At 41.2% G+C, this 24,173-nt stretch overlaps 2 protein-coding genes across 8 annotated transcripts; both read left to right on the top strand.

Moving 5' to 3' along the window:
• The first annotated feature begins 631 nt into the window (after positions 1–631).
• Positions 632–19,515, top strand: ppfibp1b (PPFIA binding protein 1b). Of its 7 annotated transcripts, none has more exons than XM_084017445.1 (28): positions 632–785; positions 5,727–5,808; positions 6,718–6,923; positions 7,767–7,856; positions 7,977–8,090; positions 8,184–8,315; positions 8,854–8,946; positions 9,482–9,574; positions 10,272–10,389; positions 10,588–10,620; positions 11,625–11,686; positions 11,774–11,858; positions 12,229–12,368; positions 12,835–12,929; positions 13,641–13,698; positions 13,909–14,083; positions 14,521–14,553; positions 15,175–15,316; positions 15,541–15,672; positions 15,913–16,063; positions 16,198–16,309; positions 16,644–16,732; positions 17,084–17,206; positions 17,316–17,441; positions 17,537–17,725; positions 18,099–18,263; positions 18,442–18,507; positions 18,599–19,514. In XM_084017445.1, the coding sequence occupies exons 2-28, from the start codon at positions 5,745–5,747 to the stop codon at positions 18,683–18,685; spliced, it is 2,973 nt and encodes a 990-aa protein (XP_083873571.1). In that variant the 5' UTR covers positions 632–785; positions 5,727–5,744; the 3' UTR covers positions 18,686–19,514. The 7 variants fall into 7 exon arrangements, with proteins under 7 accessions (XP_083873571.1, XP_083873570.1, XP_083873573.1 ...); XM_084017444.1 differs by having other exon boundaries at positions 13,638–13,698; XM_084017447.1 differs by lacking the exon at positions 14,521–14,553 and having other exon boundaries at positions 13,638–13,698; positions 18,599–19,515.
• A 1,091-nt stretch (positions 19,516–20,606) lies between these two features.
• Positions 20,607–23,970, top strand: endouc (endonuclease, polyU-specific C). The gene is given in 9 exon segments (XM_084016875.1): positions 20,607–20,705; positions 20,893–20,949; positions 21,030–21,129; positions 21,206–21,292; positions 21,294–21,318; positions 21,426–21,547; positions 23,000–23,112; positions 23,254–23,404; positions 23,505–23,970. Coding segments are annotated over 9 exon segments (939 nt in total). The 5' UTR covers positions 20,607–20,694; the 3' UTR covers positions 23,778–23,970.
• Positions 23,971–24,173: the final 203 nt, after the last annotated feature.

The following is a 24,173-nucleotide window of genomic DNA, read 5'->3' as shown; positions in this document are numbered from 1 at the left end:
TCCAGTGATATAATATGTAACATAACCTGCAGGGCAAGGGTCATTCTGGTTATTAAGTGCTTACATCTCACTGGTACTCCCTCTGTGCTTTTATTTAAATAAAACTTTGATTTTGTAACTTTTATGGACTGATGTACCCGGTAGTATTGCTACTTTGTAAGGATATATGTCTATGAGAGATACTTCTCTCCTCACTGATACTTATAGACCACTTGATGTCGCCTGTGCTTGTTAAAAACTGACACGCAGGCACCTCCTATACTTTAAGAGATATGCTGCATTCAAGTTTCCTAAAAAAATGGAAAATGTTTCCTACTTTATTGGGCTCAACACGTTTTGAGCCGTCCAGTGCCATTCAGCGACTGTTGTGACTGTTCCCGTCACAATACCAATAAACAGATAAATAAAGATGGATCTCTTTTAATGTAATCACCGTGCCCTGTGCAATACTGACGTCGACGGTGTTCTTTTTACAGTAAGAATAGTTTATGTCCCGGCTTTCCCACGTGACAGTGAATGCATCAGAGCTCCGTCACATACGAAGGGGCCAATCCCGGCAGGAGCGGGGCGGGGCTTTCCAGCCACGACGTCCCAAGTTTTCCAACTTCCATATCCAACAACCCCTGTCACTTCGGCACATCATGGCGTAGTAATGTGAGGGACGGGGGTCGTACTGGTGGGCACGTAGAAGTTCACAAACCAATTGTTGTGTGTGTTTTTTATTTGGCAAACAATAAGAAGAAAATAACTAACGGTAACCTCGGAATCGCGTAAGCAGAGTTTCGGTAAGTGAGCGAGTTGCTGTTTTGTCTGTGATTTAATGTTTCCACTCACTTGTGTTTATGCGTTGCTAACGATTAGCTAACCAGTCGGGGGAAAACGGCTGTTGTGTGTGTGTCTTTAGCGTTACCGGACAGTTGTGTACTTTTCCCCCCACCGTGATAGTATTAACGACTTTTAAAGAGGTCCCGGGACTTCTGGGGAAGACTTCGGGGAGTGTCGGGCATCCCCCGCAAGTTAGCTGGCTAAAAGTAAACGGTTGTTGAACTTTGCTAGTTACCTTTCACTCGTGTCACTTGTTGCAGGAAACTTAATTTAAACATAACTAACGCTACTGTTTAGCTTAGTTTAACGTCACTATAGCTTAGTCTGTAAGTTACGTTACACCAAAATATAAACCCAATAATGTGACGTTATTGTAACATGCGTGGGTTTCACCGTTTATCTAACAGGGGCTTAAAGGGTTTGTAGACGTCAGAGAGTCAGGCTAACGTGGGTTTATGACTTCGCCACAGCTCCAGACTCTGCCAGACATTGTGGTTAGTAACTCTCAGAGCCCGAGGCCACCTCTTTTTGCATGGGACTACACTGATCTGGTTTGATGTGGCCTTGGTGGCGCTGCCTGCTGGCGAGATTTACGTCCTTTTGTACATTATGTGATGGGAGTTATCCAAGGTGAATTTACCCAGACGTTTACTGTCTGGGTTTTTTTTCTCCTCTAAACAATGGAATTTGACCTGTTGTTGTATTGCCACCTAGTCGAGTATTTAAACTGTTTGACCTCCCTTTCCAAGACAACTGAATTATCTGAAAATGTAATACTACATCCTTTCCAGGTACTGACTCTGCCTCAGCCATCATTTAACCATCAGTTGGAGCTTATGCCAGGCCTATTTCTACCTCTGTAGTGTGGGAGATTTAATTAACGTGTTTAGTGTCTCTTTAACTCTGGGGGTTTCCTTGGTCATGTTAATTATTGTTCAGATTTTAGGGAAATCCCCAGGGCTATTAATTTCATTTTCTTCCAGTCTTTACTGCAGCAAAAACAATTTAAGGAATTTATTTACAAAGAATGCTAAAAATGTCGGCTTGTAAAACTGCAGCAAACTACTTATTTTGCAGATGGAGTGATGATGGGTGGGCTTATACGCAGTAAAACCTGAAGTGCAGTGTGAACCTTTGCTGTTTTGATTTACATCTGTACCACATGTGCACTGTTCAGTGTTGTGTTTCTTTCCGGCATAATGTAGAAGCCAAATAACTTCAAAGTCAAATTAAAGTACAAACAGTGCAGCTGTGAGTAATGTGAGTAACAGATGGGCAGAAGATTTTACACGTGGTAGCTCTTGTATTTCAAAATCTCAAGTTCCATCTTTTGTTCAGTTTGTTTACACTGCATCGTCCAAGGGTCCTTCAGGTTTTCACCCTCACCACCAGGTTTTCATATAAGCAGTGTTGTTTGGCGGTGTAAAATTAGTGATGATGTATTCTGCCTGCTCACTCAGGTTGGAAATAGCTGCAGGTTATACGAGAGCAGTGCCCTGCCGGCGGCTGGTGAATGCACCGAGAGTGTCTACACCCAGAGAATTAGTGGACACAACCTGCTTACTGCACAACCACTCGCCCTTAAACTGGTAGACCATAACGTCAGCCTGTCACGAGATGAAATCACAGCAGGCAGTTCTCTCATAATATAACTATTTTAAGCATCTTGTATGGTGTGGCACGACACTGTTAGCACCCACACACTAGATGATGTCTAAAGAAAAGCTTACCCGCCTTGTTACACGTCAGCATTTTCTACGGTTTTCAGAGCTGAATAGAGCATTCATTCAAGCCAGAATTAAGCTTTTCTCATGGAAACATTTTGTGAAGGTAAAGACTAAGTCATGGCCTGCATGACCCAAGACATGAGAAGTGTCATTATGTGGTAAGACTTGGATCGTATCCCCTTATGTCCACTGAAATTGACATGTATCTTTTTTTGTGTTTACCTGGATAAAAAAGGGCATGTAAGCAAACTTCTGTATGATTTATGCCTGGATTGTAAATTCCTCTCTCTCCCCGGGCCTATTTACCACCAATAGTGCAGCACTAGCTGTTAACCAGTTGCATGCTGTAAACACGTTCTCTCCCCTTTTAGAGACAAGTGGCCCAGAGGCTTCTATTTTGTGTGTGCAAGAGTATAGTTGACTGGTCATACGGGACTGAGGATCTTCTCTCAGTTTTTTTTCCCCTCTTTTGTTTACCAGGAATACTTCGGCTCTTTGTAGTGTCTAGCGAGGATGGGTTATGGTGGTTCGCTCTGCCTGAAGGGACCAGAGCTGAAGGATGTGAAAAGCCATTATAGTGGTCCACTCTCCCCCTTGTATTCATTATTCTCTGAATGTCTCTGCGAATTATATGGCTGTTTTCACCAAAGGGCAAGATTGCTTTATGAATGTGTTTTTTTTGGGGGGGGTTTGATTTGAGGCTGTTTGGGTTTGAAAAGAGTATGCAGGCAGGTGTTGCAAATGCCATGTGTACTGTAGCGGAGCATTGCTTTTTTTAAATGTCTCTGTCCTCTCATGCCTCTCAGTGAAAATACCCCTCTGTTATGAACAATAGTTCTCTCTGTGTCCTATGGTTTGTGTAAGCTGTGCGTATAGAAGGGCAGACAGTGAGACTTTGTTTTGAGAGTGATGCTTGCTTGTTGGGATTACTGAGATGTCTCATGATCAAGCAATTGGTTTCCTAGCAAAAATGCCAAACCGTTCTTCTAATGTGAGAATTTGCTTGTTTGTTGTAATATTTTTTCCAGAAGAAGCTATGTGGAGATGTCCCCTTGGTTTCTTGAAATCATAATGGGTTTTCACTTTTTTTCAGAAATTGTAAATGCCCTGGATTTCTTAAGAAAATAGTTTTTGCCACTCCAAAACACGGCCTTTGTTGTATTGTCTAAACAAAAGCATCAAATTCACCCTGCAGCCTCAGTCACCCTCTTGTGTTTACATCTGACTAAACGAAGGATGGAGGCATCCAATGACTTGAGGACAGAGTGCACTTCTCTGTAATTAGGCTTTTCTTTGTGCTGAGATCTTTCTGGACTCTGTCTACTGAAACCAGGATGATGCCATGGAAGTGCTCAGAGATGGTCTTTCTTTACACTTGTTTAGCATTGATTGACACATGGACGGCAGGTTTCCGAGCAGCATGTCTGGTCTTGGCCTGATGTGTTTGAAGTCTGTTTGCTGAAAGCCATGTGTTGACCTTACCCGTATTTGCCTTTCTGCCGTGAGAGAAGAGCTGACTCGGATTTTTAAGGGGGATGCCCTGCAGGCATTCATTCCAGTTTGAGTCATCATGGTCCAAAATCTGTCTTGTGGAAGACTGGCTCTCAGCTGTGCATTTGTTGTTGAAGTGTAGTGAGTTTGGTTAAACGTCTTCTCATTGGTATTCGGTATTTGACCGTGAAAGGGTTTAATTCTAAAAACTTTTTCAGATGCTAGCAGAACATTGTAAAATATTGCCTTTTTGAAATAACTGTTAGATCTGGTTTTCTGCCCTGCCTGTTTTAAATTACATGTTTTCTGATTGTCCCATTGGTACAGACATGCAGTCACTGTAGGCAGCCTGAGAGGAGCATTTTTACCCTCATTCAGAATTTTTGTGTTGGAAACCACTCAAAAGTTTACTGTGATTTCATGCTGGTTCCTCTCATCTCCTCTCAGCCTACTGTGTGTGTGTGTGTGTGTGTGTGTGTGTGTGTGTGTGTGTGTGTGTGTGTGTGTGTGTGTGTGTGTGTGTGTGTGTGTGTGTGTGTGTGTGTGTGTGTGTGTGTGTGTGTGTGTGTGTGTGTGTGTGTGTGTGTGTGAGAGACAATTCTTAAGTTTTAGTGGATGCTTATTTTACACATAATGGAAAATGTGCCCACAGGAATGCTGAAATAACAGTGTTAGTTCGGTGGGTGGTTTCCATAAAGTTTGTAAATGGTGCTACGTCCCAGTGTCAGGCACTCCCAGGATGTGAGGCAGCAGATTAAAGGAAAAGGTGTGTGCATCTACAGATGAGTGCCTACGCATGCATGTTTAAGCATGCGTAAATACAGCAGAGCCTTTTGATCAGACGTCCAAAGATAAAGGGTCTGTTGTGCTGTCTGGGCAGATGTCCAAGGCTTGGACACTAAAATGTAGCTCCACTCCACACAGCGTGTCCAGTGTCCTGTTGGCTGGGCATTCATTGTGCCAATATTTTAGTTAATGGCCTGATTGATATTCTGAAATGCATTATTCATCACTTTCCCTGACAAAATTTACATAAGATCTCTACAACATAGAGCTCAATACGGACAACCATTGCGATGGGCCTCTTTTCTGACATATAGCTTGGTACAGTCGAACCAATCTCTCAAACATGTTATTTAAGCATGCACTATCCCTTTTTAGGCATAGAGGTTTGTTGAGAATGTACTGCAGTTACAGCCTAATTCCTGGGTGGGAACCTTTTTATAATCACATGCTTAACTGCAACATTAGGGCACTTGTACTGTAACTGGTTTGACGGATTTGTCCTCTTCCTGCACTGTTGCTATTCACATTTTGAATACACAGAGCAGCTGCCACAATGGTATTATTCCATTAACTGTGATGATCAGTGCATCATGCTCCTGGGTTATAGTCAATAAGCATGGATGTTTCAATTTCAAAATGTATGTATTAGTGCTTGGTACACAATACACATGTAGATGTTTTTTATTTAAGCTTCTTTGTACATAAAATACAATTTAAATGCACTACTTCACCTGATTTTGAATTATTGTGCATTTTTTGGGTATCATCACCAGTGCAACATCTGTATACTGATGCTTTTTATATAAAACAGATGTTCATTTTCTTCAAAATGACTTAAATACAGTAAGGAAGCAGGCCTTTTGTTTTTTTTTTACATGGTTTCATTGTTTTTTCCAGGTTCGTCATTGATGCAAGATGATGGCTGATGCGAGCGACATGTTGGCAGCTGCCCTAGAGCAGATGGATGGCATTATAGCAGGTACAGTTCTCCTATATCATTAAGCATGTGTAAAAATATTTTAGGAATGTATTCAGTCATGTTGCGATGTATATATAGACTTTATCTAGTATTATGGTTTGTTGGTTTGTTGCAGAGCTGATATTGCCAGTGAACATCATCTGGTGTTTGGAGCTCCATGTTTTTCAGAAAGGCTTAAGAATTTATTTTGTGCTTGTTAAGGCTGTGTGGCTTGTTACTATGTTCACTAGTATAAATACCTACTGAGTTGCCGGGGAACCGTTGGCAAACATTTTGAGAATTTTTTTTATCCAATTTTTGGCCCTTGGTTGCCATCAGTGGTAACCACTTTTTAAGAACAGCAAAGTGCAGCCTGAACTCAATACATTTAAATATTTGTTTCATTATTGATATTTAAGCTGCGCAGGCATCTGTTTTAGAGACAACGGCGAAGTTAATTAAGTTGTTTGACTATGGAGTGAAAAGTTCAATTAAACCATCAGCAACGCAAACAAATACAGAAATATAGATTCAACTCACAAACCAAATGTACGTGAATGAAAATCTAAACGTCTTTTGATAAAAACACAACCTCCAACTTTAATTTGACCTTACTGTGTTGTTGCAAAGGACTCCAGAGGATAAAAAAAACAGCGCTATTAATGGTTGTCTCCAAATAACATGATTATTCGGTTTTGTCCAGCTTGAGATGGCAGGTAGACTGCCATCTAGTAAATTCAATATTACTGTTGATAAGAAAGTTTTAAAAGTCATTGCATGGCACTTTCTTCTTTGTCAGAACCTGAGCCAAAAAATACCTGTTTCCTCTGTACTATTAAAATGCAGATGAGATGGTACTTCTGTCTTTCTTTGGATTGTAGCACGTTTTTAATGTTTGCCTCTCTCCTCTGTTGTGCTTGTTTACCTCAGGCTCCAAGGCTATCGACTACTCCAATGGGATGTATGACTGCCAATCACCCACCTCCCCTTTCATGGGCAGTCTGCGGGCGCTTCACCTTTTGGAAGACCTCAGGAGCGTCCTGGAGTTAATGGACACAGATGAAAGGGAAAGTCTACGCTGCCAGATCCCCGACTCCACAGCTGGCAGCCTGGTCGAGTGGCTCCATGGTCACCTGGTAAGATGCACATGTAGGAAAGATGTGGTTATGCTGCATGAGTCGCTTAAGATCAGAAGAAGTCTTTGAGATATGCAACAGATTAGAAAATCATCATCAGTCAAGAGCAAGAATGGGTTTTGTTGTTCATCTTTGAGTGTAATAACTGGAATTGCACGTAATAAAATATGGTCACATTTAATTTTTCCTCTCCTCATAAGAATATTGTAGATCTGAAGGAAGGAACACTCAGTTTAAGTTGTCTCCCCCGTGTTGGGAGGTCTTGTCTGGGATGTTTGCACAGAATGTGCTGCAAACACTCTTCAGCACATCTGGTTTGCTTCTGATTGTGCTCACTCTGTATGGTGCATTAACACTCTTTGAATTCCAACAATCATGGGCAAACAGTCCTGTGTGAAAGTGGATGACGGTTTTGTCTGCAAAGAAAAAAACAGGACCGTCCTCCTCTGCTGAATTCCCTGGGAATGCAAGATTAAATGCGGGTGTTGTCACTGTACCAGCCAGTGTGCTGCAAGAAGCACGCTGACTTCTTAGGAGCCAGAGGGCTGTTTGGGAGAGTGATGGGCTGCAGGCCAGATAAATGCCAGAGTTTTTGTGTAATGCTGTAAGTCACTCTGCACACTGCACAACAGTCTCTGTTAGCCTTCTCAGCCATGTAAGGTTTTGTTTGTGCGGGGGTAAAGCTGTGAAGACATGAAGCACTTCACCGGAGACCATTATTAGGCACCGAAACCTTTAAGATTGTTATGGTTAGCTGAATTAATAACTTGCCTGTACCGCTTACCAAAGATCAGCTGTTCTCAAGGTTCTTTGTCAAATCCATATTTTCCTCTCTACCTGCAGTCCAATGGGCACATCTCTCTGAGTGGGGGTGACCACTACCAGGAAAGGCTCTCCCGAATAGAAAATGATAAGGAGTCTCTGGTTCTTCAGGTACCTATCCAGCAATTCTTAGATAATCTTATCAGTTCTACACAGACATCTTTATATAAGATGGAAATAACATCTATTTAAAAAGAAGGAAAAAAAGAGTGACCTCTTGGGTCCATGCAGGTGAGCGTGCTGACAGACCAGGTGGAGGCTCAGGGAGAGAAGATTCGAGACCTGGACTTGTGTTTGGATGAGCACAGGGAGAAACTCAACGCCACTGAGGAGATGCTGCAACAGGTGTGTGTGTGTGTGTCATTTTTTAATCTATTTCTGGCACAAGAATTCTATCAGGAGTCAGTAAAGTTCTATCTTAACTATTTATCATTGTAGGAGCTTCTGTGTAGAACTGCACTGGAGAACCAGAAGCTAGAACTGATATCTGAAGTGTCCAACCTAAAGCTGAAGCTGAATTCCATGGAGAAGGCGAGACTTGACTTTGATGACAGATTTAGGGACAGTGAGGTATGTGAGCTAATTCTTAGGACGCTAATCCTCTTTGTTTTTTTGCCCGTGCCCTTTCTCTCTCTCACCGACACAAACAGACACTTGCCCAGACACTTTTTGTACTTGACCTTATTTTGATTAACTGCCCTATTAAGATGTCAATCACGTGTTATCTAGAAATGGGGAGTTTTCTGCTCCCGGAGGGACTATGCAGATTACTTGGAAAGCTTTCACGTCACATTATTGTTGTAGCAGTGAAGCCGTCTCTTCCACCCCACTGGAACAAAAAGCTGCTGTCCATGTTCCGCCTCACAGCACATAAATCCCTTCTACAAGCAGCTTTCTCTCGCTCTGTCACTGCTGCACCTTTTGAAGCGTCTACTCTTCAAGGAATTCACTCCCACTTTTAACTGAAATTGTAAAATGTGAGAACTGCCATAATGAAATTCATACTGGAAAATCGACAGCCAATCAAAAAGATTAAATTATTACTAATATTTTAAGAGCCTGCTTGCTAGTTTAGTATTTGTGTGATATGCACTTTCTATTCTTTCAGGATTTGATTGGTGAAATTAATGAACTGCGGTACAGATTGACAGATCTGGAGAGTGAAAAACTACAGTACGAAAAGAAACTTAAATCTACAAAGGTGAGTTGTCACACGGAAGTTTTCTCCCACATTTTATATAAAAAAACTCTTCATTGCTTAAATCTCATCTTTGCCAGCTTCTCATGTATCCTCAGGACCGGCCTCCTCCAGCTAAACAGTTTAAAATAAATGATAATTTTCTAGGAAACTTCCCCTGCTGTTGAAAATAGTTCAAACTGTTGGGGAAAATTCCCTACTTAACTAGTTCACTAGATATGTTAACTTTCTTTCAGGTGAAAATCCTCCTGCTTCTATAAACGGCTCCCAGTTTGATTCTGGTGGCTGTTTTTAAGACTTTTTTTTCGTTGAATACAATTGTTGAAGCTTCAGGAGAAATGGCACCTTTGCAGTTCGCTCATAGAGTTAAAACTGCTCTTTAAGTTCTCACTCTGTTGGCCAGCAGTGTCTATTTTTAATGTGCTTTGTGCTGTAAATATCTTTGTTGGAAGCCTGGGTATTCCATCTTGACCTCTTTTGTCTGTCACTCCTTGCATCTCTATTTTCTCTCTTCCTCGGTTTGTCTCTCAACTGCTAGTCGCTAATGGCCAAGCTTTCTAGCCTGAAAATCAAAATGGGCCAGGTGCAGTATGAGAAACAGAGGAAGGAGCACAAACTCCAGGCTATGAAGGTTGGCTTTTCTCAGGATGACCGTTCTGCTTGCTGTATGATTATGGTTTTTGACCTCTCCCTTTGGCTCCTCTTCTTTTCTTTATTTTTGAGGGTAAAAATAATTAAATTTGGTTTGCTTTGGTTTTCCTTTTCTTTTTTTTCTTCATTCTTTGCAAAAATGATGTCACTTTTTTTGCAAACAGTGAAATCACTTGATTTACTAAACCATGCAGCACTGTAAAATGTATAAAGTCAGGTGTAGTCAGAAATACCACTTTTAAACTCCATCTACAAGGGACTTTAAGTAAACATTCACATTTTTCAAACCACAAGTATGCTTGAATTTGTTTCTGACAGTTGGCAGCGTTCTGTTTCTTTCTTTATCCCTTTTTGTACTAATTTATCATTTTTTTCTGGTCATCTTTATTCAAACCTTTCATCGTTGAATTTGCTTGTCTCCATGCTTGATTCATATTGTGGTCACTTAAACTTAATTCTTTTTCATGGCTCCTGTATTCATTACTGCAGCCCTCCCAGTCATGAGTGCTTACCCATCACACATGTTGCCCTTTAGAGCAGGTGTGGCCTGGATGCCTCTACGCCACATCAGCATCTGTGAACCTCTGTGCTGTGGTTTGTTTGTAGTGTGGAGATGGGACGGGGAATGTTGTGCCTCTGTGGAGGAAATACCCTCACTGTTGTCCTCTGTTGAACAGGAGGAGCTAGCCATACTGAGGAGGCAGCTGGAGGGCAAAGACGGCGATATGAGGAGACTACAGGATGAGACAGGCTTCAAACAAATTGCCTTGAGTGGTTCAGATCTCACAGAGAGAGGTGGGAAAGCTAATCAAATCACAAGCCTTACTGAATGAATGAGCATGCATGACGTCTTGACTCATGTTTAACCCTGTTATATGACTGAGTGGTAATATCAAAGTATGATTAGCAAAACAGTAGGCATAGTTCTATAAGAAGTCAGAATCTTCAACCAACCAGTTCTTGTTTCATAATTCTTTGTCCTGTTTCATCCAGATGAAACTCTTAGAAAGAGGCTGAAAGAAAAACGTAAGGGGGGTTTTATGCTTATTTTGTGTTATTGCACTTCATAACTGCACCTCTCTCAACCCATTTGCATGAACGAGCATGAGCCACCCGAACTCAGCTTGTCCATTGTAACCCATTGGAGTGCTAATACCTCAGAGCACCACATCACCGACCTGTTAAACTGCTGTGAACTCTGAAGGACTTTGTACTGAGCAAAACCATGGTCACCCAAAAGCTTTTATTTTATGCCCAGCCTGGAACAAGGAATGTCTGCATTGTGTTTTCAACAGGAATGAGGAATGACTTTTGTTGTTTGTCATAACCATTCAGGCTGCTCACTCATCCTCCTGCCTCATGTCCTCCAATAATAATCACCTCCTGTACCCTCCAACTCCTCTAAACCTTCCCCTGCTCACACCAACAACCAGTGTGTGCCCTGCTAACCTGTAATGTTGTCCTCGTGCTCAGTGTTGTGTGACAGTAACTTTGTTCAAAGTGCTGTTTTTATATTTGCTTCACATTCCCCCATCACTTATGTAGAACAATTTCATTTTTCATTCAGTGCACTGACTCCCTTCAGTATGACTGCACATGCAGTTCACTAGTCTAGACCTCCAGACGTGGTCAGCTATTGTATGTTCAGACTGCAGGCAATCCTTTTGTGTTCATGTGATCTGTGTGAACAACACGTTCGCATGGAATATGATATTATCGATGTGTTTGTTCTGAAAAGTGAAAATGTTCTACCAAAGTGAAATATGTGAACCACCTGCTCACAAGGGGTTTATGATAAATCAATTTGAAGTGCTTTCAAAATCTAAGTTATAAAGAGAATGCGGGCACGCTGTTACTGGAATGACGGTCAGTAATAATACGACCTGTATGATCTGAATGTGTTAAATCCTCCATTTTTCTTGCACCTTGTGTGTTCAGGTTATTATGCATCCCCCCTCTTGTATGCTCCTCAGACTTCACACTGTCAACGCTACAGTTCTTTGTCTGTAATCATTGTCTGTCCTCACCAGATGTGGAGGTGCAGAGAATGAAAAAGGCAGTTGAATCGTTGATGGCAGCCAATGAAGAGAAGGTACATGTGACACATTTTGATTTGCTTTTTGTCAAGTCAAATGATTCAACTCTCCTGCTGCACATTCAATTGTCTTTTCCTTTGCAGGATCGTAAGATTGAGGAATTAAAGCAGTCACTGCTGCGGTACAAGAAAGTTCAAGACATGGTGATGTCGGTGCAAGGGAAGAAAGGTGAGATAACTCTTTATTTCAGTACTATATGAAAATCACTCTAACTTGAGCTAGAGACAATGCACCACAGGGAACAATTTGTTTGCCTCATTTTCCTCATGCCTATTTTAAGAGCGGAAACAATTAGAACTCAAGTTGGCTGCATACGGCAACCTATATATCCATTTGGCTGCTTGTTTTTCAATGGATGTATTTGTATTGCCCTGAGCATTGCTGTTTACTCATACACTTGTTCATATAACTCTGTTCTGTAGCATTCTGCCACACATATCATTTATTTTTTCTTTGGTTTTATTTTAGGTTTGATCAATGCAAAATGAAATGACTGCTACTTAAATTTTACATGCATCTTATCTCATGTTTACTCCAGAGAAAAGCAAAGATGCTGAGTACATAGAGAGTCACTTTGATGTATCCACTGCCATCTTGTCAACCGACACCATGTCTGAGGATTCAGAAAAGTATGAAGATACAGATGTTGAACAACTGAGAAGGAAGAGCCCAGATGAGGTTTGTCGCTAGTGGGGTTGGCTTCACTGGCAAGTGAAATACTACCAATAAACGGCATGAAAAGATAAAATGTGAACAATATAACAAATGCATCAAAATCTATTATCAGTGATTTAGAGATTTAAGATGTTATTACTGGTTGTGTCATCGTTCTAATTTATTGCTAATTAATTTCAATGGCTCTTGTACTTAAGTTTTCCCCTTTATTCCCTCGAGCAACTTCAAATCTTATTAGACTCTAAACTACTCGGTAAAACACCAATGGCTCACATCAATTTCACACTTGTTAAGTGAGTGTTGACGGGCTGGACATCCAATTATTCAGATAAAACCTGCAGTCAGCTCTCTTAGTACTTGTGGAGATTTATGGGCTGCTGTTTTCTCACAGCCACAGAGGACAAGTTAATGTTTTTATTAAATTTATATTCCATTTTTTCTTTCTTCTTCTTTCCTTTCTCGTTTTTAGTTGGAGATCCTCAATGGAATGAAGGAAGAGCCTTCGCCCACACCCAGCCCAGATCCAGAAGTAGTATCAGAGACGGCACCAACAGATGTAGAAAGGTTGAATTTTTTATTTTTTTTATTTCACATGCATTGATTTATTGAAAGTTAAGTTCAATCGAGAGTTTTGCTGATTAGGTATTTGTAAAACAGATACACTAGATATTTAAGTCATCAGTAGCCTTTCTTTTGTGCTCAATTACATCAAAATAAATGTTTTTGTCATTGTAGGGCTGACCTATAAATATGCTCTGAAGGCTTTTCAGTTTAGTTGGTGACAATGACTAGCTCATATGCATTTGGTTACGGGTATTAACATGCACATGTGGTGTTGTGCCATGTGTTTTAACAATAGATTTACTAACAATGACAACATATTGTTCTCTGTCCCTCACATAGTTTTCTGACACACCCCATTGCTAAAATACAATGGTGTCTCTTCATCAGCGTAAGCCACAGTAGTGTGCACTTAAGTGACAAGCAAACAAGTGAATGCATACATCCTCATAAATAACATACTATTATTAAGAAAATGCTGTGATCCATATACCATTCACAGTTAATACTATGTAGTATATCATGTACTCAGCTTTAATAAGCAGGCTGACACTGATGTTTGGGCACTATTTTGTTAGTTTGCAGCCAAAGAGAGTGTGAGGATGCGTCTTAGCAGTAAGCTGCTTTAGTTACACATGATGAGAAGAAACAGCAGTTTATATCCTGTAGCCATGAGTGAACGGTGCATTGTTATATGGTTTGTCATTTCAGCAGCCAAGACACTACAAAGACTGGCAGCCAGGACCAACTAGATAGGAGCAATAATCAAAAGGTAAAAGCTATTCATTTTGGATGATAGGATCTGTTATCTCTGTTCACGTGTCATCCACATTGTTTGGAGCCTTTAAGAATATCCTGCATGTTGTGTGCAGTCTCCTTCTTAACAATTTCTCTACACTAAAAGTTGCAATATTTGAATTCTAAAGGCAAATGTTTGGCTACAAGTTTAGCATGATATACTTTTTTTTTGTCCTCCTCTCAGAATACAAGTCAAGAGATCAGTAAAATCAGTGAAAAGCCGCCCATGAATCCTTCGGCCACTTTGCCCGCCAACACAGTGGACGACAGCTTTGGCTCGAGAAAGGCTCGTTCATCCTTTGGAAAGGGCTTCTTCAAGATCCGTGGGGGCAAGAAGACCGGCAGTACCCCTAACCTTGGTAAGCACAAGCCACGTCATTTAGCAGAAGGATGAGTCTACAAGGTGACTCGGCGTGTTTTTGATGCTATTTTTACATTTACATAGCAGCTGTGCAGTTGACTGACTGTTTACTAGAGTGTCTTTTCTTGGAGGTTTTTCTTCCACCATGGGCGATTTTTCCCAAGCCCCACCCATGGAACATTCTATATGGACCAAGACCATAATTTTGCAGCCCACGCAAACTGTGGTCCCCGTTTAATTATGGAAGTGTGTGTCTGTGATGTTGTATGCCCTTCGTTCTGTCACCATGCTTTGTGCGTGTCGTACACTTCTGTGTCTGTGTTTGTTCCACCTCTCTGATCCTGTTCCTATTTCACTCATAATGTCTGCCCTTTGTCTTGTTCTTTTTCTGTTGGACTCCCACCGTGTGTTGTGTGTGTTTTGTAACACATGAAGACCGCAGCCGGAGTGCAAGTGCGCCTATGCTAGGTACAGTATAGACCACAGGTCATTGTCGGGATGCAGTAGTTCTTTGAAGAAAAACAAAGGAAACTACTGGATATACCCTATATCATTGTACGCCTTTGACCCTTTTCTAAACTCAGCTGCCATCTTTGTATCATCATGTTTCATTGCTTCAACAGCCACGCCTCTGTCACTACCCATGGTTGCACAAATGTCCAACATGCAGAGAGTCTGCTGTTCATTTGCCTGTGTGCCTGCATGTATTTGTTTACACTCTTTTGTTTCCATGAAACCTTTCCCCAAACACACATTTGTGTCAAGATCTGGATTAACAGATTCAATTATTTATCTGGATCTCAAATGCCTCCCACTAAAAATCTAAAACTAATGAGCCACATTGTATCTAATAAAATAACTTATTCCATCAGCTTTGTCTGATGCATGCGTACTAGAAAAGGCATTGCTTTTGATGTCCACCGCTAACCTCTCATTCTGTTTAGGTCTTGGAGACATTGTGTGTATTTCTGTTTTTTCTGGGTCTCGACAGTGACCCCGTGCAGCTGCTCCATCTCCGCTGATCTGTGCATGTCTCCCACACCGATCCTCAAGATGCTCATTGCTTTCTGTGGGCATTTGTTTGTACAGCTGAAACAGAGGGGCAGGGCACTGACCATCTGGATCTGGCCGGGCTTCCACAGAGGTCGGCTAACAGCGACAGCACCCACACACTGTCTACGACGCCAGAGAGCCGGAAAAAATCCAAAGGAATAAAGAAACTCTTTGGGAAGTGAGTAGGAAAATACTCTTTCACTCTTGATTTTAGGCATAACTCTAAATTTAAGAAATGAAAAACTTTGGTAAATAATTAGAATTATGCACATATATATTTACATGTAACAATTTCACATATAGCTAGAAATAAAATTTCAAAAAATGTGGAAAGTATTTTATTACTATGGCCATAATTTGATTGTGAGGAACATAGAATTGAATGAATGCAATGTTTTTCAGGTTAAAAAGGAGTCAGTCGACCACATTTAACCTGGATGACAACCTACAAGAGGGTGAGTTCAAAAGGGGCGGAGTGCGAGCCACAGCGGGACCCAGACTGGGTTGGTCTCGTGACCTCCAAAGAGCCGGCAAGTAAGTGTGTTCATTCAGCCGTAATAATGAGACTCAGAATGTGGTTTGGTTGTTTTGAATCTCAGGTGTACAATGAGATTCTTAGACCATGTGATGATTTTTCGTGAAGCATTCTTTGCTGGGATAACAGAATACATGTACTATGCTCACAAGTTGAACAATGTCTTTGTTTTTCTTTTTTTATATAATTCAAATGGTGTTCTGCATAGCTTTTTCTAAATTTTCTATTTATTTTCCCAGTGATGTTGATGCTCCCTTTGCACGGTGGTCAAAGGAGCAGGTGTGCGACTGGCTGCAGGAGCAGGGTCTCGGTCTTTATGTGAACATGGCTCGTGTATGGATCTCCTCTGGACAGACGCTGCTGCAGGCCTCTCAACACGACCTGGAGAGGGTGAGATGAAGCAGAAGAATTTAGTTTAGCAAAGCAGGCAGACATGTAACCTTATTGCTGTTGCTGAACGTACTGCACAGCATAGTTCCTCAGATGACGTCTGTAATGTTGCTTGTCTTCTTGTGGATGTTTAGGAGCTGGGCATCAAACACCAGCTGCACAGAAAGAAGCTGCAGCTGGCTCTGCAGGCCCTCGGCTCAGAGGAGGAGGATAATAAGGGAAAGCTGGACTACAACTGGGTGACGAGTGAGTACCAGCTGCCAGTCCAAGACCTGAAGCAAGTTATCAATGCTCTGCTGGTCATTTTTTGCACTTTTTAGGGTTCTACACCCTATTGAGTTTCATCAACAACAACAAAAATAACACTAGAGGGCGCTTTAATTCACATAAAATATGCTTCATGGTAATGTTGAACCACATGTGAAAATTTATTCTGAAATAATTAAACCAACTGAGGTCACTTGTGGCTGCTTGGGACTTGAAGTTGAAACCCAGGACGGCCGCTTGCGGCTGTAATTTCTTTTTCTTGACCACTTTTACTCTACTTCCTACTTCTGACACTCTCCTCTTTCCCACTCAGGGTGGCTGGATGATATCGGCCTGCCTCAGTATAAGACCCAGTTTGATGAGGGGAGGGTGGATGGTCGCATGCTGCACTACATGACAGTGGTGAGTGTTAGCCAGACACATGTGCTGCCTCCTCAGACGAGAAGAAGGTCTGACGACTCCAGTGCCATCTCACATTAGGATTATTGCATCGGATTATTACAGAGTCTGATGAGCTCCACTGGAGATGGCCTGGTCTCCCTCTCTATTTTGGGACAGTGTCAAACCACAGCGTCTCCCTCTGTTAAAACTGTGATTTCTTTGCCAGCGAATGTTCATTTCCGTTTGTTTTTATTGCAAAAGCATGTTATTTGCTTTTATGATTCATTTGAACTTTGTCTCAACTTCAAATGAAGTTTGCTTTTATTGTTTCAATTTAACAGCAAGTCACTGATGTCTAACTTTGTTCCTCAGGATGACCTGCTTTCTCTGAAAGTGGGGAGTGTCCTGCATCACCTCAGTATCAAGAGAGCTATCCAAGTCCTCCGACTCAACAATTATGAGCCCAACTGCTTGCGTCGTAGGCCATCCGACGAGGTGCATTCACTTTAACATCACCTGATGAATTAGCCATTCTACTGTTACACATAGTCATTAATAGTCATCATCTTTTTTTAAATCCTTTTTCTGTGTTTTGTGCCCACAGAACAATATTTCTCCAGCGGAGATTTCCCAGTGGACCAACCATAGAGTTATGGAGTGGCTGCGGTCTGCAGACCTCGCTGAATACGCTCCCAACCTGAGAGGCAGCGGCGTGCACGGAGGCCTGATGGTAAGAGAGGCCAGCGTCCAGTCATCCTGGGAAACGGAGATTCAATCTTTAAAGGTTCCACTCCAAATACACTTCCCGCCTTCTTGTCTTTCCAGGTTCTGGAGCCACGGTTCAACGTGGAGACCATGGCTTTGCTGCTGAACATCCCCTCCAACAAGACGCTGCTGCGCCGCCACCTCGCCACTCATTTCAACCTGCTCATTGGCTCAGAGGCCCAGCAGCTCAAACAGGAGTGTCTTGAAAACCCAGACTACACTCTGCTTACTGCCACCACTAAAGTCAAGGTAACACAAGGAGGAGCATCGAGGAGAGACTGACTGTGCTCCAAAAAAATCCTGCTAGAACTTGTTTTACAGTGGTTACCAGGGTAGTAAATATCCAAGAAATCAAAACTCGGTAATATTTTTGACATGAAAACATACATTCTTATATACTGTCGATTCAAATAAAACACAAAAGACTACTTCAAGACTTAAAAGGCTGGAATCCAACTATGCTGACTCTTTACACTCTAAACCAAACTATAACATTTTTGATAAGTCGTTAAATGAAAAATTAAGTAAAGTTTGTATTGTAACAAAAATGAAAACTGGAGTTGTTTTTGCATATCTAAATGTAGCTATATGAAATGTCTATACTGTATGTTCTTCTCTCCAGCCACGGAAACTGTCATTTGGTAACTTTGGCAGTCTGAGGAGGAAGAAGCAGGAAGAGAGCGAGGAGTACGTGTGTCCGATGGATGTGGAGATGCCAAAGGGACGGAGCTTTCAGAAAGGCTTCGAGCTCCAAATCTACGAGGACGACCTCGACAGGCTGGAACAGGTGAGCGTGTTCTTCCACGGGACTGATGGTGCTCTGAAAAGGTTATACATTCTAACTTCATGTACATTATATCTGAAATCTACTTATGTGAAAGGCATTTATTATGTGCATTATATGGAGGGGAAAAAACACTCCTAAGTTTAATGAGGTTTGCACTTGGATGCTTCTTGGTTCACAGATGGAGGACTCTGAGGGAACAGTGAGACAGATAGGAGCTTTCTCTGAGGAAATTCAAAACCTGACGGTAAGAATTTAAATGTCGACTGGGACGAACACGACATTTTACTCATTGATAATATTGTTCCTCACGTTCTCTGTATTCTGCCTTTTACTAGAGCATGCTGAAAGATGATGAAGATTTCTTCAAAGAGGCTTCATATTCACCAAACCCCAGTGTAACAGATGAGGACTCCAACGCATGAGCACCATGAAGCCTGGTCCTGCTGTGAACGAAACTCTGCGCCAGCCCTCCCCACTCGCACACAGACTTGTCTCAACAAAACCCAGAATGCTCCTACCTTTCTTTTTAGTGTTGCATTCAAAGTTGAGCCACGTATTAGTGTTTTGTTTTTTGTTTTTTTTACGGTTTCAAACAACGGTGTCGTGACAGTCTACACTCCAGTAGCCGACCTGACTCCTGATCTTCGTCTCTGTTCATGTCATCTGATGACAGCTAGGGAACATTTAGGGCAACACCACTGCTCTCCTGCCAGCTGGTTTCTGGAAATATTTTGTACTCTGTTGTGTACGGTCCCGTTCTATTTATGATAGAACCAGCAGAAAGAAAGACATCTAAAATATGCCAATATTGATTTTAATAAATTGCTGTCTGACTAAAGAAATATGAAAAGTAATTTGCTGAGATTTTCCCCATCAAGTTGGTGTAAAGTAACGACTTCGATACAGCTGCTATGTTTTCTACAGAACTAAATCCTGCTAATTACGTGGGAATTGTCATATATTTTATCCTACGGTGAACTTTTACAGGTTTTCACTCAGCAGTAATCTACATGTATTGCATATCACACAGTACAACGCCTAATGAATATCTTTGCATGATATTAAAATTCAACACATTTACAGTATATAAGAGCTTGATGTCTATTTTATTTTTTACCATAAATTGAATTTTAATTGAATACTGTTGGTTGACAATATTATTTTAAGAAAAGCATTGTGGCATATTCAGATTTTTTTTTCAAAATGTTATAATGCAACCCTTGACCGTACATGTTGTGGTTGTTGTTGTTTTTCTTTTTCTTTCTTTTTTTTTTTACATTTATCCATTTGTTAGATCAATAAAGTAATTTAACACAATTCGATTTCCATCCAGTGTGTCAGAACACCGAACAGAAGACGTTATGGGAAAATTGTTGATCTGTATTGTTCAGGACACAATGCCTGAATATATTTTGTTAATTTTGTTTGTAAAAATGTCCATTCATAAATGAAAAATGTTGTGAATCATGAGCATATTTTAAAAAGTAAGGGTTAAATCCTTTTACATCTGCTTGTATAACTTCTAGTGTATATCACCAAGATGTTGAACAAATATAGAAACATTATTAAATGTAGGCCTACGTCTCAGCATGCTTATTTGTTCAGATGAAATGGCCTGTGTAAAACAAACCAAGACAGAAACATTTGGTTAACTTATTCAAACGTCGGTCCTATTTGATTAATTTACACAAAAAATTGGAAATATTCATAATGCGAAAACGTCTTCAAGTCAGTGACAGCGGGTCTCAAGTAGAAGTTAAGATGCTAAAAGTCTGAGGTTGGTGGTTTATTTTCACATTCTTCACATTTTAGATTCACATTTAAAATGTAAAAACATGATCGGTTAGTTTACACAACTTGGTTAGGGCTTCATATTTTGATATTCATATCAATGAATCATGCATAAAGTAGTCCCATTCACTGGGAGAAAAGGAAGATGGTGAGAAGAATTGGGGATCTGGGAGGATTGGAGGGAGGAGGAAGATAAGAACATGAGTAGACATTAAATGCCCTTAAAATGATGATTTACTAATATAATACTTAAGTAAGCAATGATACACGCTGTTGGCTGTTTAGGACAAGTAAGTAAGAAAGGTAAGCACAGTAAATGATTCCCAGTACTTTTTGAATGATATGGCGAGCCAGGAAAGCTTCATTTGAATTATGATCACTGCATCACCATCAGTCTTTTACATTTGTTGTTGGAAAATCAAAGTGCATGAAACCAACGAGGTATAGCGTCCTCTGGTGGCTAAACAATTAAAACATGAACATCCACAGAGAGTGTGTTGTTGAGATTTGCCTATGCAGTAATTCATGGACATGGTCCAACCCCTGCAGGAAACTATTAGCGGGTGGAGACTGAACTTAAACAGAGCAGGGAACACTCTGCACTCCAAACTAAAGGAGTGTTCGCTTTGCAAGGAGAATCATGGCTGCAAGGTGTGTAACTGGTTTTCATTTTTGCACAAAACACTCGAATTTCGTCCATTTAGTCAAGTTCAGTTTTGCTTGTTCCTGGGTTTTCTTTTACTGTCTTTTATTAACGGATTTTGTTTTTTCTGCTTGACACTAGACTAAACCGGGTCAGAAACACTTTATTTATAGAGAATGTATCAAATGTGTGCAGGTTCTGTGGAGTCGTTGCCCTTCTCGCTGTGTTTCTCGGTGGACTGAATGCATCAAGGTACAGTGTTGATCAGATCATTTCTCTGTGTTTTGAGTTTGCCAGATGTCTGTATTCTCCTATCTGTCATTGTGCAACAGACCAGCTGTAAACCAGGAACTATCCACTCTCTTCAACGAGCTGTGGAGGTTGGATGTGAATCGCATGAATGCTGTGACGGACTACAACATCTCTGTTCAGGTACGAAGCATGTTCTTACTCAGACGCCGCTGTCTTCTGCTTTTACAGGGATATATTTTGTGTTTGAACTGTCCAGGGCAGGGCCAGCTTTGTGAACGAGGGCAGCCATGTCGTCCAGGATCACGCCTCACTGCCTCTGTTCTCCAACGTCAACGAGAACAAACGAGAAGAACGCAACCACCTTCTCCCGTAAGTGTCTCTGTCACAGGCAGGAATAGTTTCTCTCTCTCTCTGGGCCTAAAGGTCCAGCTCATCTGCCGACCTCACTGTGATAAATGGGACTTATTTTCCTGCAGGGTTCATGAAACTCCTGGACAACTATGAGCGGTCCACGGGCGTGACCGAACGAGTCACAACAGAGGAGCTGGCGGAGATCAATCTCTTCCTGGATGCCGTCTTAGAGACGGAGGTCATGAAGGTAACATCTGACATGTCCTGTTGCATCTAACCAGCCACATACTCTACTTTTTAACAGCTTTGTTACATCATTCCTTACACCTGTTTGTTTTTAGTCTGGGGAGATCTTCTCAGAGTCAGAAGATCGTGTATATAAGTTGTTTTGTTCCCCAAACTGACTTTCCAGTTTGTTGTTTTTCCACACTTTGTGGTTTTGAGATTTCAGCTGAACTCCAGAGGGAGGTTTGTCTCTTCCGGCCTTACTGAACTCATTACTTCAGGATGTTAGAAAGAGAAAAACATCTGTGTGCAGCTGTGGAATGCTGTGTTGGCCCCAGCTGGTCTCCCCAAAGAGGTTCAGTGGGGGAAAAATGTGGACATGCAGAACTTGTTGTATTTGAAGGAAAGGCATGCTTGTCAGATGGACCTGATGGCTGTAGCTGACATGAGGACTAAAGGCCTCTGAACAGGACATTTTTCTATTTGGTTTCCTCTTGTCAATCAAGCTTGTCCAAGGATGCAGGAGCTTCTCACACCAACATTTTTTTGTCACATACACCGGCGGTTCTCAGACATTTTGGGGCCAGACTATTTTCCAAGGCCCTCATTATTGTAGCGCTGATTAAGCATTATGCTTACTAGCATTTGTACTTGATGCCATTGGACCTATTTGTATTGTAAAACGTTTTTACCTAAATACCTTAGATCTGTTTTCATCATGTCTCTTGCATCATTTTAAACAGACAGTTGTTTTTGGACTCAACTTGACAGGATTTATACTTTTCCAGTAATTGATCTTATAAATCTTAGGCATTGTGCTAATAAATCCAGATATAACTCGTCTAAAGCTGACTTTCAGTAAATGTTTCAACTTTAAAATAACAACCTGTTGCATTCTTATCTATTAGAGTCTCTATTGACCCAAAGCCAACGTCGGATTGAGTAACGGACACAATGTGCTTGTTTATTTGGCTCAAGTGGTCTCCGTCTGGACTTTTCACCCCAAACTCTCGGTTGAAAACCACTGACATACACAGTCATAATACACATTTACTATCTCTTTGACTGTTTATAACGCAGCAGTAATCAAACAGAGACAAACTATACAAAATGTAATTATGAGTAACAAAAATAGAAACCTTTCATTCAGGACATTTAAGAAAAGAATAAGACAATGGGCACACATTAAAGATAAAACTACTAAGTCAAGTGAGAATAGCTCTGTGAATATATTTTACTCTGAAGCATTTCCTCAGTGGGTGTTAGTAAATGTCTATTTCTCCTACATGGAATAACATTCTAACAACATTCTTAAATCATGTTGCTGATACTTGTGTAACAGTAAATTTCCTCTGGTTACGTTAAAATATCGGAATTCAAAAGAATTATGTTTATGGACACATCTGAATATGAATGCAGTTTTTGCACATGCAGTTTTGATCAGTGCAATGTCATAATTGTGATTTGTCCACAGCGGGCTCACAGGTACCTGGTGAGCAAAGCAAAGTCCAACTCTAATCTGAGGATCTTTAAGAGACAGCTGCAATCGATCTGGTTCAACATCTACCACCGGCAGAGGAACACAGTGTGAGATGCTCAAACAGCAGCAGACGTTCACGTCTAGTCCTCGAATTCATCACTTAATCATTGTGTGCAATCAAAGTGAATCAATTGTTTTTAGGTAATAATTCATTTTGTGCTGTGTCTCTCAACGAAAACATTCCCCAGCCCGGACTCCTGTGGATTCGAGCATGTGTTTGTTGGAGAGACGAGATCTGGAAACCAAATCATCGGTTTCCATAACTGGATCCAGTTCTACCTGCAAGAAAAAAGCAGCCACTTGGACTACAAAGGATACAAGGCTAGGGTACATGACTTGGTGAGTGGAACAGTTCCTCAAACAATGCAATTCTCTGTGTAGCATCATGTCTTTAATCCTTTATTCTGCAGAGTCAACGTTCATGTGTTTCTGTCCACAGCCAGATCAGGACGACCACGTTCTGAACCTCCAGTTCAGCTGGCACGGTTTGGTGAAGCCCGTTGGCAGCGCCTTCATCGGGACCAGCCCCGAGTTTGAGATGGCGCTCTTCACCGTCGTCTTCCTCATGAACACAGAGAGGAGCACCACGGTGTTGGTCAACATCGACCAGTGTCAGATAGAGCTGGTGGTCATCAGACAAGGACGCTCCCTCGGGACGGCGTACCCCAAACTGCTCAGCAGCAACAACAGACACGTTCGACAGCAGCAGTGAACCTGATGGGAAGGAGCTTTTGATACAATGGCCCAGAATCTGAGGCACAAATACTGTGGTTTTGTTAAAATGTCACAGACATCCTTAGTATAGGCCTGGCTATACATGTGTACGTGTAATTTTGATCAATACCATGATGAACTTGAGTAATTTGTCATAAAAAAACCCCTGAAAAACTAAAAAATTGACTCATTTTCTTCGGTTAAAGCGTCAATAAGATCAGGATGAAGTACTCCTTTACATTATATTATTGTACATAAAAGAATGATTGTGAGCAGCTGGTCTATATAGTATATATAAATGCTAAAAAAAAATGTGGATTACTCATGATTTAAGTCTTATGAGGAAAGTCTTTATAAGCTAATCACAACACAAGCTCCAAGTCATTCAGGTCTG

This window comes from Eutrigla gurnardus (genome assembly GCF_963514095.1).
Source record: "Eutrigla gurnardus genome assembly, chromosome: 9".
In the NCBI taxonomy this organism is placed as follows: domain Eukaryota; kingdom Metazoa; phylum Chordata; class Actinopteri; order Perciformes; family Triglidae; genus Eutrigla; species Eutrigla gurnardus.
The sequence above is the reverse complement of the archived record's forward strand: the minus strand, read 5'-3'. Positions and strand labels throughout refer to the sequence as shown.

Bases quoted from the DNA above. Each gene is read 5' to 3' on its own strand.
- ppfibp1b (XM_084017444.1), top strand. From the start codon at position 5,745: ATGATGGCTGATGCGAGCGACATGTTGGCAGCTGCCCTAGAGCAGATG. The intron at 10,390-10,587 runs GTGGGAAAGCTA...TGTTTCATCCAG, and splicing joins TTCAGATCTCACAGAGAGAG to ATGAAACTCTTAGAAAGAGG. The intron at 16,310-16,643 runs GTGAGTACCAGC...TTTCCCACTCAG, and splicing joins GGACTACAACTGGGTGACGA to GGTGGCTGGATGATATCGGC.